Source organism: Cricetulus griseus, chromosome 7 (genome assembly GCF_003668045.3).
Source record: "Cricetulus griseus strain 17A/GY chromosome 7, alternate assembly CriGri-PICRH-1.0, whole genome shotgun sequence".
Lineage (NCBI taxonomy): Eukaryota > Metazoa > Chordata > Mammalia > Rodentia > Cricetidae > Cricetulus > Cricetulus griseus.
Genome location: NC_048600.1, coordinates 84,264,199 through 84,280,410, shown reverse-complemented (window position 1 = coordinate 84,280,410; position 16,212 = coordinate 84,264,199). Strand labels below are relative to the sequence as shown.

Sequence of the window (16,212 nt, the reverse complement as noted above, 5' to 3'; positions counted from 1 at the left end):
CTGAAATTGTAAGGGGCCGTGGGCCCAAAACTATGCGGCTTAAAGCCCACCTTTGTAAGACTTTTAATGACCTTTAAGTTTGCGGCTTAAAGCCAGCTCTGTGAGCCTCCTGTAACCTGTAATTAGATACGGTTTGGCCAAGCGGAACTGCTAACTGCTTCTGTTCTGAGAAAGGATCTGGAGCTTTTCTGTTTGCTGTTCCAAGGAAGACCACTAGATGTTCCGGCTGACAAGAAGAATGTTCCAGTCCCAGCAAATACCTGATGTTCCTTCTATTATTCCCCCCAATTCTATTGTTGCAGGGCTATTTAAGCCCACTCTAAGCCCCAATAAATCGAGACCTTGACATTGCACAGACGGACTCTTGTCCTTTCTTGCGCCGCTTGGTCTCCTTTTCTCTCTCCCCCCCATTGACCCCTTAGGTGATACCTCCTCGAGACCCACAAATAACCTGGCCTGCTGGACGGGTCATGAAATTAGAGCCAAAAGGCTAAAAAGGGCTAGTGAAAGAAACACACTTTGGCTCTGAAACCAGAGCCAAATCTGACCCTGACCCTGAGCAGAAAACCAATCAATCCCTGAGCATGAGGTCTAGCCAATCTGAGCTCAATGGACTGAAATCTGACCAATCTCCACCCAGAAAATCTTCTCCCAGGAAAACCCTGCCCCAAAGAAGCCCTATATAAAACCTGTGCCTGTTCTGTTAGCCGCTGCCTTTTCCACTCTGGCAGAGGCAGAGGCAGAGGCAGAGGCAGCTACTTTCCTGATTCCTCCCTCCCAGTAAGTCTCTCTCTCTCTCTCTCTCTCTCTCTCTCTCTCTCTCTCTCTCGTTTGTTTTTGTTTTTCCGAGACAGGGTTTCTCTGTGTAGCTTTGGAGCCTATCCTGGCACTTGCTCTGTAGATCAGGCTGACCTTGAACTCAGAGATCTGCCTGAGTACTGGGACAAAAGGTGTGTACCACTATGCCTGGCTCAGCTTGCAGTGTTATAGTCAAGTAAAATGAAAGAGAAGAACTAAGTGTGCACAGAGCTGGGTATGGCTCATTCCCTAATCCTAGCATTTTGGAAATGGAATCAGGAAGATCCGGAGTTCAAGACCATTCTTAGCTACACAGTGAGTTAGAGGTCACACTGGAATACATGAAACCTTGTTTCAAACAAATAGTACTTAAAGGCCAGGTGTTGGTGGTGCATGCCTTTAATCCCAGCACTCAGGAGGCAGAGGCAGGCAGATCTCTGTGAGTTTGAGGCCAGACTGGTCGACAGAGCAAGTTCCAGGACAGGCTCCAAAACTACAGAGAAACCCTGTCCCAAAAACAAAAACAAAAAACCACCAACAAAGTAGTATATGTAAAAAAGGTTTGTAGCAAAAGACAAAGGGATGTCAACTGGTTTATCTGAGATGTAAGGATAAGATGAGGGTGATACATGGTGCAGATAGGGAATGCTTAGATTAAAGAGCCTGAAGAATTGGAGACTGGTGAGAGCCACCCCGTGAGTCCCCCAAAGTGAAAACCCTGTTGTCTCTACAGTGGTTGTTTTCAGTGGCTCCTTAGATTTCTGCTTATGGTTCCTCTCTCCTGGGTCCCAGGCCTGAGGCAGAAAGGCTGGGCTGGGACTGACTCATAGTGCCGCCCACCCCCATCCCACAGTTACCAGCTGTCTATAAAAAGTTTTCTTCCTTGATCAGAAACTCCATGCAAAGTAGAGATAGCAATTCCTCACTCAGCAGCCAGGCCCAGACTGTCTTAGATCCGGTTTGATAGCAAACTTTTCCTTCATCCTTCACTTATCCTCGAGAAAATTTGGAATTGCCCACATGTCCAACTGTTATATTGTGATCTTAGTGTACAGTCAACCCTGAGAAGAGGCTGCTTGAAGCCTTTAAAAACTGGCCATAATAAACTGAAAATCAAAAAGGAAGTTCAGCTGGGCGATGGTGGCCCGAACATTTAATCCCAGCACTCGGGAGGCAGAGGCAGACGGATTTCTGAGTTCGAGGCCGGGCTGGTCTACAGAGCTAGTTCCAGGATGGCCTCCAAAGTAATACAGAGAAACCCTGTCTCAAAAAGCAAAAAAAAAAAAAAAAAAAAAAAAAAAGAAGGAAGTTCAGGGCTGGCTCAGCAAAGAGGGCTTGCTGTCAAGCCTGATGACCTTATTTTTATACCAGCAAGATATTCTCTAGCCTCCTCAAGTGAACCACAGCGCAAACAGGTGCCCCCACACAAATTAACTAATGAATGTAATAAAAATTACAAAGCAATTAGAGTTACACACAGCATGATTAAATTTTTGTTTGAAACAAACCCAACACTACATTCTGGTGAAAAGTGTCCACAAAAACAACTAAATAGCCACAGTGATTTTTTCTGAAGACTGGGGCTGAGGGTCATTTCTATTCTCCTTGAGGGTGGTCAGTGGATAGGGTGCGTTTGGAGAATGTTCCCTATACACGGGGTGTGGTGGGCAGTTTACTGTGTGCCTCAAAGCAGCCACACAAAGGATTCTGGATGTTACTGACACAAAGTGATAGAAGTTTGAGATGACACCAGTTGCCCTGATTTGTCATTGCACATTTTACTGGGCAAATAGTTGTAATTATATATCAATTAAAAAAATTAAAAAGTGGGCTGGACATGGTGGCTCATGCACATAATCACAGCACTCAGGAGGCTGAGGCAGGACAATTACTGAGAGTTTGAGGCCAGCCTCAGCTACATAGTAATCTTCAAGCCAGCTGGAGCTAAATAGTAAGAACCTCTATCAAAACAGCAACAATAAACTGGGTGTTGGTTGTAAGAACAATACACCTGGATGACCCCGCTCCCCTAACGCCACGACTTACGGCCTTCGTGAGGACTCTGCGCATGTGCGAAACCCCAGTGCGCATGTGCAGCCTTCCCTTTAAAAGGTCCAGCCTTCCCTCTTTCTCTCTCTTTGGCTCCTCTTGGGTTGGCTGCAACCCAGCTCCATCCGCGCGCTGCCTCCCCCCCTTCTGGTAAATAAACTCCAAGTAGGTTGTCCATCAGTAGCTTCCTTTCTTTGTATCAGCAGCTGAAGCTCAAAAGAATAAAAGTGGTGGCGCACGCCTTTAATCCCAGCACTCGGGAGGGAGGCAGAGGCAGGCGGATCTCTGAGTTTAAAGACAACCTGGTCTACAAAGTGAGTTCCAGGACTGAAAGGTTCAGGCAGATACCCAGGCAGCTGAAAGGGCCCTGTGTTGCGTGGCTCGCCATGGCTATGTCACTCATTATGGGGCTGTGTAGGGACTCAGAGGGTATGCGCGAGCTCCCCCTTTTAAACCCGCAGCATTATTTTCTCTTTTTCTGGCGGTCGACCTGTCTTCTCTCTTACTCTCTGCCCTGCTCTGTTCTTCCATTTTTTCTCTCTTCCCCCTCTCACTCTTCCGCCCTATAATAAACTGGTTAATGTACTCTCCATAGTCCATTTCTCTCTCAAATTTCTAATTTAAGCAAAAGAATAACAAGGACTGCCAGAGTTGTTATACAGAGAAGCCCTGTCTCGAAAACCCGAAACCAAAACCAAAAATAAAACAAAACAAAATCCACAAATAAATACATACAATTGGAAATATATGCACATTTAACTATAAAATGCATAGGAAGTGCTAGACTGAAAGATGAAGACATTTTAAAAGTAAAATGAGCACATTTTCCTTCCTAGTAGCTTCATCTGTGTCTCTTAGGAAGAAGCAGAGGTGGCAGGTCATGAAGAGGAGCAGAGGAAGTTAGGGTCCTGGAGAATGGCTCCCACACACCCTCCCTCCACCTCCACTCAATCTCCAGCCTGACGCCACCACTCCATGGAATGTCAGTCCGCTGCCAAGAACTGCGGTCCCCTTTCCATTTCATCCTACCTGGCCCGAGCATTGGCTGATTCACTTCCTGTTTCTGGCCTCTCTTGATTTTCTGGTTCTCTCTCTTGGCCTATCTTTCTGTCTCCTCTTCCTCTCAATACTCTTACATTTTGCCTTCCGTCTGAAATCTCCTTTTTCATTTTTTTTTTCTCACTGATGGAGATCCTATCCAAAACCTTGGCATGCTAGGCAAGGTCTCCACTGCTGAGCCACATTCCTAGCTCTTGTGGCTTTCAGGCCATTCCTCAGTCCCGTTAGGAGCTTTCATCTATTCTCCTAGTCATGTGAGTTGATCTTGGGCATCACTGGTCATAATCTTCCCCAGAATGCCCCACAAGTACCTCAAGTGCCAGCACAAATTGTCTTTCTCCTTCACCCTTTTTAGCTAGCAGTGTTCCGCACTCTTACTGTGTCCTGGTTGTGGCGGATAAGTACTCTCTTCAATCCACTCTCCATTATCTGTCTGCTCTCTTCACTTCCCTCCAACGCTGATCACATCCATTGTCTCTATCTCTTCTTTAGCCCAAAGGTCTGTCTCTGTCTTCTCTAGTTCTCCTTGTGGTCTTTTATTTTGTTGTTATTATTATTATTAATTATTATTATTTGGGGACATGATCTCACATATCTGGTCTGGCCTTGCAGTGTAGCAGAGGATGATCTGAAACAGGGTTACACACAGAAACCAGAATCCTGTTTCCACCTCTCAAGTGCTGAGTTTACAGGTATGCACCACCAGGCATGGCTGTATGTGGTGCTGGGCAATTATCCCAGATCTTTGCACAAGCTAGGCAAACACGGTACCAATTGATCTACATCTCCTATTCCACTCCAATAGAATAGAAATATCGTTCTAAAATCCTGTAGTAATTGTTGAATGACTGTGATATCCTAGGCACTTTGCTAAGTCCTGGTTGTAAACAAGATGTCCCCTTTGGGTCAGTGAGAAGGCTCATTGGGTAAAAGTAGTTACCACCAAGGCTGACAACATGAGTTTGATCTCCGAGACCCAGCAGGGAGGAGAGAACCAGCTCTGCAAGTTATCTCGTGACCTTTTTAATATGCACTGTGATGCACACACATTCATGCATGCAAATAAATATAATCAAAATGTACTTTTCAAATATGTTCTCCTTTTTCACGGATGTTATTTTTAATAGTTTCAGTGTGCATATGGTAAATAGTAAATGAGCAAATGAATGAAATAAAGAATGATAAATGCCTAAAGAAAAAAAAAATAACTGTGATAAAGAATGGTGCTGGGGTAGCCTGGCATGGTGGTACCTACTTGTAGTCTCTGTACTCTAGAGGCTAAGGCAGGAAGACCCACAGTTCAAGGCCATCCTGGGGTTATACAGTTGAGACTCTGAGAGAAAGAGAGAGAGGGGCTGTGTCTGATTTTAAACTTCGATCAGATTGAACTTCTTGTCGTTTGTCCCAAGTGCCTTGCCTACTTTTCCTTTGGCCCTAGGACCTTTCCACATGCTATTATAGCTGCCATGTGTCTCCCCTTTCCCTGGTGAACTCTCGAGTATCCTCAGGTCACTGCTGAAGAATGCAGTTCTTCCTGGAAGTCTTGCCTGACCAGCCAGAGGTTGTCTTGGTGCTTTCTCTACACTCTCCAAAGAGTATAGTTATTTCATTCTCACACCGTATTGTGACTTTTCTTGTTTCTTTCCTTTAGGCCATGGCCTATAGTAAGAGATAACATTTTATATCACAGTGCAGTGCACACACATATGTATAAGCATATGTTGCACGTGCAGGTGAACCAGAATAATATTTACTAGTACTACATATAACACACATCGATACTTCATTTTATTCTATTTCATTAGACTCTTTCATTTTAAAAGCTTTTTCTTTTTCTAAAACAAACGTCTTAGTCAGCTGTGTTGGTACATGCTTTTAATGCCAGAACTTGGGAGGCAGAGACAGGCAGATCTGTGAGTTTCAGACCAGCCTGGTTTTACAGAGTGAGTTCCAGGACAGCTAGGGTTACACACAGAAACCCTGTTTCAAAATCAATAATATATATATATATATTATATATATATATATATATATATATATTCATGTAGCCCAAGCTAGCCTCAAGTTGTCTGTACCTTGGGCTCCTGATTGTCCTACTATCACCTCCCAAACATGAGAACTACTGGTGTATGCCACCATGCCCTGCTGAGGCTGTGTTTTGAGACCAACTAATTGGATTTGTGATTCACGCAAAATGTCTCAAACACACATTTGTCAAAATCCTACCCTAGTATAGGCTGGCACATGTTTTCTACAAAAGGCATGTTAGTATTTCAGCATTTGTAGTCATAGGGTTCTTATTGTAAATCATAGTAGACTTCATTGCCTCATAAAACACCCAAGTAAGCAGCTTGGGAAAGGATTTATTGTCGTTTGTCACAGGTTTCTGTATCAGAGCTGTGTCTTCATGGCTTGGGCTTGAAATGAGGTAGATCTTCCTGGCTGAGAGGGCCTATGGACCCTAGCTCCTTACTTCAAAGGAACCAGGAAGCAAAAAGAGACAGGAGAAGGAGGTGGGGGGGGGGAGGCTGGGAACACAGCAGCCTACAGACATGCCTCCAAGGACCTGCCTTCTCCAATAAAGCCCTGTCTCCTACTTCCCACCACCTGGCAATAATTCAGTAACAAGAATCCATTAAAGAATTCATTGATTAAGTCAGAACTCTCACCACCCGATTGCTTCCAAAAAGCCCATTGTCTGGTAGCTGAGACTTTCAGGGAGACATTTGACATCAAATCACAGCACAGGTAGGATAGTCAAAGTCCACATTTGTGTCCTAAACATCAGGAAATATGCAAAGCGGTGCTTATGGCTCTGATTCAACATAGATTTATGGACACTCTAACTTGAAGTTCACATAATTTAAAAATTATGAAGTATTCTTTTCCTGGTTTTGTTTATTCTTTACCTTCCTTCCCTCCTTCTCTTCTTTTCTTTCTTTCTCTCTGTTTTCTGTTTTCTTAGAAAGAGTCTCAGGACCTGGCTTTGAATGAGAGGTTCTCTGGCTTTGGTCTTCTCAGTTTATGCCATAACAGGTATGAAACCAAGCTCAGGGGGGATCAAATTCATAAAGAAGCAGTTTGCATATGAAACTTTTTTGTTTTGTTTTTTGAGGCAGAGTTTCTCTGTGTGGTCCTGGCTGCTCTCAACCTGCTCTGTAGACCAGGTTGTCCCTGAACTCATAGAGATCTGCCGGCCTCTGTCTCCCAAATGCTGCCTAGCTATTCAACATGTTTATTACAAAAGTACTGTCTGTTCTTAGGAAAAAAGTGAATGGTTCAGTGGAACAAAGTTAATGAAGAAATCTTTGGCAATCCCATGACTTGAAGATAGCGTATCTTTTCCTACTTTTTTTTTTTTTTGGCCAGGAATTTGGAGGTTATTTTTGGCTGGGGAAGGAGCACTGAAACATTTTGTTTCTCTTCAGCTCACCCGGAAACCAAGCTTCTCCTCTCTGGCTGAGATAAGGAGAGAGAGTGGGAAGCATGAGTGTGGGGGAGTAATTAGATAAACAGCATAATAAGTTCCTAGGCCTGAGCCCCCACCAGACCTCTAGAGACAGATGTAGCGCCCACCCTTTGTCGGTGTGTAACCGAAAGGGTAGACGAGGAATCATGAGTGTGAGAAAGCAGAAATAAAAGGTGTTTTCAGGGCTTGGGAGATGTGACTGTCTAGCTTTCAAGTATGAAGCAGGAAATGCCTCATTCTCCCTAAGGAAGTGAAATAGTCATTGAGCAAGAAAATGGGTAATTCCATAATGACAGAATGCATATTGTTATTTAGAGGTGTCTGGCTCGAGGGGACAGAGGAACCAGAAGTCATGAGTTTAGCTGGCTGAGGCTGACAAGGATGACATGAAAACACAGTCAATCATCTAGATCTAATGGACTCTCTATGGAAATTAAACACATGAATAAAGGACAAATACACCCCAAGGAAGCAGTCAGCCAGTTTCAGAACCAGGAACATTCTAGGGAACAAGCTGACTCATTTAGGTTCTCGTTGAAGATAAGTGGTGTGAAAAAATGAGAGAGGAGGCAGAGGTCTGTTAAAGAATAATACAGACTTGAAGAGGCAGAATTAAAGGCAGTGTGCCAATCTCAGTCCTCTCCTTCTCTTTAAAAAAAGTTTAAAAATTAGAATCATTCATTTTATTTTATGTGTGTACATGCTTTGCCTGCATGTGCATACTTGCGTGCTTGGTGCCCAGGGAGGTGGGAAGATGGAGGCATCAGATGCCCTCCTACTGGAGTTACCAGTTGTGAGCTGAGCTACCATGTAGGAATGGAACCTGGGTCCTTTGCAAGTGCAACAATATCTCTTAACTCCTGAGTCATCTCTCCAGCCCCCCTCTATCATCCTTTTGGTGAGGTCTTACTTTATCGTTCAGGTTGGCCTAGAATTTGTGGAGATCCTCTTGCCTCAGTTTCCCAGATGTTAGGATTACAACTGTCTGCCATTATACCAGCTCTCATTATTGCTTGATCAGAACAAACCAACTTTAAAGGCATATTTGAGATAACTGGAGGAGTTTGTTTTTTTTTTTTAAAGATTTATTTATTTATTTATTATGTATACAACATTCTACTTTCATGTATATCTGCACACCAGAAGAGGGCACCAGATCTCATAACAGATGGTTGTGAGCCACTATGTGGTTACTGGGAATTCAACTCAGGACCTCTGGAAGAACAGTCGGTGCTCTTAACCTCTGAGCCATCTCTCCAAACCTTTTTTTTTTTTTTGGTTTTTCAAGACAGGCTTTTTCTGTGGCTTTGGAGGCTGTTCTGCAACTAGCTCTTGTAGGCCAGGCTAGTCTCGAACTCTCAGACATCTGCCTGCCTCTGCCTCCCGAGTGCTGGGATTAAAGGCGTGTGCCACCAACGCCAGTTTTAATGTGAGCAGGACATTATATTAAGAAATTACTGGGGTTGGTGAGATGGCTCCTTAACTAAAGGTGCTTCCCCCCAAGCCTGACATCTGAGTTCCTTTCCTAGGACTCACATGGTGGAAGGAGAAAACCACCTCCAGGCACATTGTTTTTAGTCTGTAGCATAAATTGTCCTTGAATTGAAGGCAGTCCTGCTATGTTACAGTCTTGAGTGCTGGAATTGCAGGATAAGCCATCACACTTGGCTTGGGGAGTTCCTTTAGCAGCTCTGCAAAGCTAATGACATGGAGATGTCATTTTTTCTAACATTAAAAACTTATCAATTTATGGATATACTGTGTTTGCATGTGCCTGTGACTTTAAAACTTATTTATGTATACGGTGTGTATTTATGTGCCTGTGCCTGCACCTGTGAGGTGCAGCTAGCAGGAACTGCTTCTCTCCTTCCAGGTGGGTCTTGGGGAATGAACTCAGGTTTTATTAGGTTTGGCAAGCTGGTGCCTTTACCTGATGAGCCATCTTGCTGACCTCTGGAAATACCATTATATTGACACAAAGGACAGTTACCAGTGCTCTTGACTGGCTTGGAGAATCCATGAAAAGCCAGGCTAGGTTTACATGGTTCTGTTGTAACACAGCTCACCAATCACATCAGCCTCTGGTTCCCATGCAGTTATTACTGCTTTCCTATTTCTAGCTAGCAAACCTCACTTCCAACCTACACTGGTGCTGGGTAGGCAGGGTGAGGGGCTAAGAAAGAGAGGTCCCTGAAGGGACGTTGGCAGGGAAGACTAGGTTCTGGATGTGTGGGATTGCGAAAATGAGGGAAGGTAGAGTTTGCCCCCTGAGCCTCTTCATTTACTCTAAACCAAGTGTGAATTGTGTCCCAAGGAGGCTGTTTGCTTCCCAGTCCAGTGACGGGAAGCCACCCACTTTCTGTTGTTTGGTCTCTCACTGTCTTGGCAGGAGACCCAGATGTTAGCAGGCTGGAAACTTCTTATCAACATATAAACTGGGAGAGGATTTTGGGATTACCAGGGGATGCTGTACAACCCACTCCCCACCCAAGTTAGAGAGCAGAGTGAAAGGGGCACGGAGAAAGTCACCCCTGAATCCTTCTCTTCGTTCCCATATAGTGAACCAATCATGTGGGTGACGTCAAAGGGTCAATAACAGAGATTTCAAACAAGGAATTTTATTTAACCTTTTGTGTCCTGACATTCAGTCCTCCCTGGGCCTTCGAGTGTTTTCCTTTAGGAAGCATGCTTGGGCAGAGAGTGGACGGCTGCCAGGCTGCCAACTCCGCACTCATCTGCGGCGGCGGGGCCCGCGCGCAGCTTTCTTTTCTCCTCGGCGCCTTCGAGCGGGGACAGGAGGAGCAGCCGGAGTTGGGGGTCGAGGTGCAGGGCCGGGGGCTGAGCGAACCGGGCCGCCTTGGGCAGGCTTGTAGACCAAATGGAAGATGAAGGCGTTGCAGTACCTGCAGCGAGAGCGTGGTCAGACGCAGGACCTGGCCTCCTAGCAGGCGAGGCTAGGGCACGCAAAGACTTAGGGCTAGGTGCAGTAAAGAACAAAGTGGTGGTTGTGGTGCTAGGGCTGCTCAGCCTGACCCCTGAGTTCGATCCTCAGAAAAAAACAAAGAAGGCCAGCCTGGTCTACAGAGAGAGTTCCAGGACAGGCTCCAAAACAATACAGAGAAACCCTGTCTGGGAAAACAAAAACAACAGCAAAAGGAGTAGGGAGAGGAGTTGAGAGATGTGAGAAGGATCTAAAAGGTTGTTTGAGTTGGAGGTTGTCCAAACCAGCAAGGAGAGAAATAAGGATGGAGACTTGTAAGGCTGGGGCGAAGTGAGTCCCAGGTGTACAGAGACCTTTTAGGTTACAGAGTATATAAATCGCGGGTCAGGAGAGCAATAGGCAGCCATGGACCCTTACCACGGCATGCAGTTGTCAGCAGCTCTGAGGCGGAATGGGGAACGGAAGGGATTGGGCTGTGGCGAGCTGGTGCCCCCTCCTGTGGCCACCGCCATGGTCTGATCGTCCATCACACAGCCATACTCACTGCTCTCAGTGAAGAAAGCTGGCACTCGGAGAGACTGAGGTTTGGGTAGGCCCTCAGACACTCCCTGGGAGGCTCCTTCGCCCAGATATATCCCAAGCCGCACCCTCCCAGATAAATAAAGCCCCAGAAGAGACCAAGATGCTGGAGAGGTACTCCCCAAGTCTGTGGAGCAATTGAGGGGTGGGCGATCCCAGTCCTTTACAGAAGGAAAGAAACTGGGTAGGTGAGATTATCCACCTGTAATCGGGGCAGAGAGCTCAGCCATGTGTCCTTGAGACCAAAGCCAGAGTTAAATCCTGCCAAGAGAGGAGGACACTGGTGTCCACGGTGTCCTTCTTTTACTTTCCCCAGATCCCTGTCCTTGAGCCCCAGGCTCTTACCAATAACCAGGTCAGGCTTGGGTCCCTGGAGCAGGTGATAGGGCCGGGTAGACACCCTGATTTGCAGATCCCTTCGCCCTCCCTTCTCCTTAGTCCCAGAGCTGAGCCGTGCTGATACCCCAGAACCAGGACGCACAGAAACCTCAGGGCCATCCTGTGGGCCAGGAGTGGGGTGGGGAAGCCACTGGAAGTCCGGGTAATGGGAGCACCAGAAAAAGCAGAGGAAGGTGGAGGGGAAAGGGAGGGTCCCACCAGGCTAACAGAGGCAGGGCTGGAGAAGCAAGCCCCTCTCTAACTCTCACCCTCTGCATAGTAAAATGCTGCTGGTCACTCTCAGGCGGAAGGCTGTCACCCACAAACTGTAACTCCAGGGCCACGTGTGGGAGAAGGACCAAGAGCTCCTTAGAGACAGAGAGAAGGTCAGCTCAGGGTCCTACCCTATGACCACCTCCACCTTTGCAACCCACACTCTTTGAGTGGGGACTTACCCAAAACACCATGACAAGATCAAATTCCTTCCCAGCCTCCACCACGTGGATCTTCAGCGACTGCTTGTTCTGGATGTTGAGCTCAGGGACTGGTAAGAAGTCCACTCATTAAAGATACAAGCTCCCTTACTGCCAGCCCCCCACCCCCACCCTCCCATCCTGTCTGCACTCCTTACAGGACTGGGGTACCAGGTGGGTGATGACATAGTAAACGGTCAGCGGGTAGGTGAGAAGCACAGCCATGGGGGAGTCCAGGCTAAGACCCCGCCATGTGTAGTAATCCTGCCATGAACCTGGGGAGAGTGTCTTAATGGGGGGCCTGATCCCATTAGAGTTTGACTGCCTCAAACTCTAATAAGTCTTCCCCACCCCCTTCTCAGGCACCAGGTTTCTATCTGCCACCCCCTCCAGGATCGATGTCCCAACTCCCAGTTCTTCCAGGACCCTGCAGCTCACCAAAGAGGCTCCTAGGTGGGTCTAGGGGCACTGGAGGCATCAAGGCAGGCCCATCTCCTTGCAGAAGCTGGTAAGGGTCACCTGAGTGGATGAGAAACAGTGCCTAGGGGCTGTAAACCCTACCTGCCTCCTCTCCCTGTTCCTCACAGAAAAGCCCAGCACCCTGGGAGAAGGCCTGAAGCTGTATGTAGCAGGACTGAAGTTAGCCTAGAGACAGGGTTATTGGACTGATCAGGCAGAAATGACTCCTTTGAGGTCTGTGGAAAGGCTTAAAATAGCCCTAATGGGGTTAGTACAGGGTTGGTATGTATATGGAATGGCTAAATGGGACCTGGTCCACTCCCCCAGCCACTCAACCTTCCTGGCAAGAGGCCTCATGTACCGTTGAGAAGGCGGCTGAGGGATGGTGTGCCGCCCCAGGGGGTCCTGGGGGCACCAGGCCCTGGAATTAGCATGCTGAGCTGGGTCCAGTAGCCACGAGTGAGCCCCCGAGAGGCCAGGAAAGCTTCCTTGTTAAAGGTTTCGCTGGTCACCTCTGCAGGAGAAGGAGTGGGGAGTGAGGGCTTGGTGTCATGGCCCCAGGACTTCTGCTGTCCTCTATTATCTCAGACTTTGAGCCTCCTTCTACCTAGGGAGGGAATTTTCTTTTCAGAGTGTCTACCGTGTTCCAGGCACCAAGAGCTTACATAACCCTTGAAATAATTAAATGTGATTTTATATTTGCTAGTATTCTTCTTTTACAGATGAGGAAACTTGGGTTTGAACAGGGATTTTTTGTTTGTTTTTGTTTTTTTTTTGTTTTGTTTTGTTTTGAGACAGGGTCTCAATACAGCACAGGCTGGCTTTAAAGTCACTATGTAGCAGAGGATGGCTTTGAACCCCTGCACCTCCTGTCTCCACCTTCCAAATGCTAGAATTACAGGTATGCCTCATCGGGGCCAACTCTTGTTTAGTCTTGTTTTTGAGACAAGGGTGGCCTGGAACATTAGGACCTCCTGCCTCAGCCTCCCTAGTGCTGGGAATGTGTTACCATGCCTTGCTTAAGTGAAACATTTGACAGTGGCAGAGGTGGGCAACAAGCATTTGAACTGATGCCCTCAAATGCCTTGGTGTCTCCAAGGGAATCCAGCCATTCTGCTTCAGCTGCTCTGTATCTGATCCCTAATACCAAATACACAGCACCAGCTCTTACTCCAAGGAAGTAGACGTCAGTCAAACACTCATTCTTTGAGCCCTGGATGCAGTCCCAAAGACCTGGTCCCAGGATCCCGTCCCTGCCACTTTGACCTTCTTATGGTACCTGCAGTATAGGTGAAAGGCAGACTTGCCAGTTCTCCTGCTCGCTCCATAAAAGTGGCAAGTCTCGGGCACCAAAATCTGTGACTCACATCATCTGGGCATCGGCGCCAATCAGCCTGGAGACAAGCCTCTCCACAGTATAAGACGGCACTGCACTGGGGGCTGGGTACACAGGGGTAATCAGCACCTATGGATCTTCATAGATCCTGTGGGCTGTAATCTGCTGGTATGCCACACAGCCTGTTTATATTGCATTCCTACCCCTTCCTACCTCCCGGGCCCTCCCTGTGTCTGTCTGCTGGGACCCCCAACACACACACATTGTCCCGGCTGGTCTTTCTACTTGGTTATCTAACTGTTAGAATCTTCTTTTGACTCCAACCTTGGAGGTGCTCACCAGGGTGTCAACTTCACTTCAAAGCTGTGTTTGTGGCAAACATGGCAAGTTCGAGCCCGAAGAGAGGCGAAAGTAAAGCCTGGCCGAGGACCCCATGTCCGCATTGGGGTTTTTGCTAACTTCACACCCAACCTTGGGACAAGGCTCTCCAGGTCTCTGCATGGAGATAAATGTGGCATCAGGTTAAAAGGGATCAGGGGTTCGGACCCCACACTTTCCCACTCTCTGATAGATAGCTGTACCGATGCAGGTGGGCGTCTCCCACAGTAAGTTGTCGGGGCTTTCGGGGGTCTCCAGAGCCCATAGGGCAGGCCATGCTATGGCAAAGGAGAGCATAGGCCCGAGGAGCCAGATTCTCAGTCCCTGGGCTCTGGCCTACACTCCCCTGGGTTCCATCCATTAGCAGATCAATGCCCAAGATGGTGCCATGCTCATCTGTCACCAGCAAAAGGCAGGAGAGGTGCAGGGGAGCAGCCTCTGGAGAAAGAAGGAAAATTTGGGTGAGAGAGACGGGCAGATAGTCATAGTCAGATATACCAAGTTTAGATGTCTTGGGGGGGGGCAGACAACTTCAATGAGTAGAAGGACTAAATAAAAGAGGGAGTCCCCATCTAAAGGGGGCATCTGCTATACGGGACCAGAATGTAAGAAACATAGACACCTTATCAAAATCTGAACTTTTCTGTCTTTAGGTTTATTTTTATTTTATGCCTATGGGTACTTTCTCCACAAGTATGTATGTACATCGCATGCATGCAGTGCCTGCAGAGGGCAGAAGCGGGTGTTGGATCCCCTTGGAAAGGGAGTTACAGGTGGTCATGAGCCACCATGTGGGTGCTGGGGATTGAACCTGGAACCTCTGGAAGAGCAGTCAATGCTCCTAACCTCTGAGCCATCTCTCCAGCCCTGGTTTTTCTTAAGATGCAAGGCCTCTGGACTTTCATTCTTTACAGTGCTTAGATGTTGATTCAAATTAAAAAACAAAGTCACATTGTGGCAACATATTTTGTGACTCCTAATTGGGTTTGAGTGACATGAGAGGAATTCAGAAAGGTGTCTGGACAGGGGATAGGGCAGGGCCACCCTGGGTTCTCACCACTCCTCCGTCCTTTCCTCTTTTCAGGAGCTCTCTCATCCTCTCCTCTGTCTTCTCGGCAGCCATCCTCACAGCTTGCCTCTTGCTGGGTCACCTCTGACTCGGCTGGTGGCTTTGCTTCTTGGGGTAATTCCCTGCTTGGAGGGGCTGGCTCCCCACCCTCCTGTGGTTCTGCCTTCTCAGTGCCTGAGCTCTCCTTTCCATTCTCTTGTTCATCTTCTTCCTCCTCCCCTTCCTCCCCATCCTCTAGGCTGACAAAACTGACGTAAGGACTCAGGTCTCTAAGGTGGAGTGGAGGCTCATCTCCCAAGAGCCGGGAAGCCCCCAGGCCTGGCCCAGGACCTGGCTCAGCACCTTGCCCCAGGCTGATGCCCACACTACGGTTTGGTAAGACGTGGAGCACCCAGAGGGCAGGGTCTTGGGGCAGCCTCCTTATCTGAGCCTCCAGTTGACGCCATCGGCCCTCAAGGTTGGTTCCCATGGTCCCCTTTTCTGTCACGAACTTGCGGAACCAGCCAAAGAGAAGGGCAGCGAAATCAAGGAACTCGTCCCGGTATCCAGACACAAACTCCATGTCTTCAGATGCACAGGGAGGGCCTGGACCCAGACTGAGCAGAAAGGGATGTATGTATGGTAACGGTCAGGTTTGGGCCGAGTCACAAAAGGGAGAAGGGGGGTGGGCTTCAGGTCAATCTATAGAGGAATCTCAGGAGCTCAGAACAGGATTTGCAGGGATAACGATGGAGGGAGGCTAGATTGGAAAGCGGATATTTAAAGGTGAGTGACGAAATCATAGCTGAGATACAAAACTCAGATCCTAAAGTGGGATTTGAATTAAGGGAAGACACAGGGTAAAGTTAATCCTATGGGGAAAGGTTTGCTAAGAAGGGAAAGTTTTGGGGGTCTGTTGGTCTGTGGGAATAGAAGTTAGAGTTAAGAACTGAGGCATCTCTTGATTGAGGATCAGTTTGGTGTGAGCCCCAATAAGCCCACCCTCTTTCTGGCCGCTCCTCTCCTCCGGTACCTGCAGCCGCCACCACTTTTCGAAGGTAAATACCTCGTGCAGGAGGACCGTCGTGACGTCAGGGCTGCCCGAGGCTCATAACTTGGGTGGCACGCCCGCTTAGGGCATCTGGCTGCACCCGGCCAGTGCTTTCACCTTGGCCATGTGACTGGATCCACAGTAACCCCTCGGACCAGGGAAGTGAAAGCATCTTGGAGCAGGAGGGAGGATCC

General features: G+C 47.6%; 1 protein-coding gene across 10 annotated transcripts; it reads right to left on the bottom strand.

The window, feature by feature from the left end:
- Positions 1–9,973: 9,973 nt before the first annotated feature.
- Positions 9,974–16,171, bottom strand: Zmynd15 (zinc finger MYND-type containing 15). 10 transcript variants are annotated; one of them, XM_027426924.2, is made up of 14 exons: positions 16,034–16,171; positions 14,977–15,584; positions 14,123–14,357; positions 13,881–14,036; positions 13,485–13,645; positions 12,567–12,719; positions 12,185–12,265; positions 11,905–12,021; positions 11,729–11,817; positions 11,543–11,638; positions 11,241–11,394; positions 11,098–11,156; positions 10,734–10,894; positions 9,978–10,278 (listed from the first exon to the last, which is right to left on the bottom strand). In XM_027426924.2, exons 2-14 carry the CDS (start codon positions 15,548–15,550, stop codon positions 10,107–10,109), a joined length of 2,208 nt encoding a protein of 735 aa, XP_027282725.1. In that variant the 5' UTR covers positions 15,551–15,584; positions 16,034–16,171; the 3' UTR covers positions 9,978–10,106. The 10 variants fall into 10 exon arrangements, with proteins under 10 accessions (XP_027282726.1, XP_027282729.1, XP_027282725.1 ...); XM_027426923.2 differs by having other exon boundaries at positions 10,107–10,278; positions 11,543–11,641; XM_027426925.2 differs by lacking the exon at positions 10,734–10,894 and having other exon boundaries at positions 9,974–10,278; positions 11,543–11,641.
- Between the last annotated feature and the right edge of the window lie 41 nt (positions 16,172–16,212).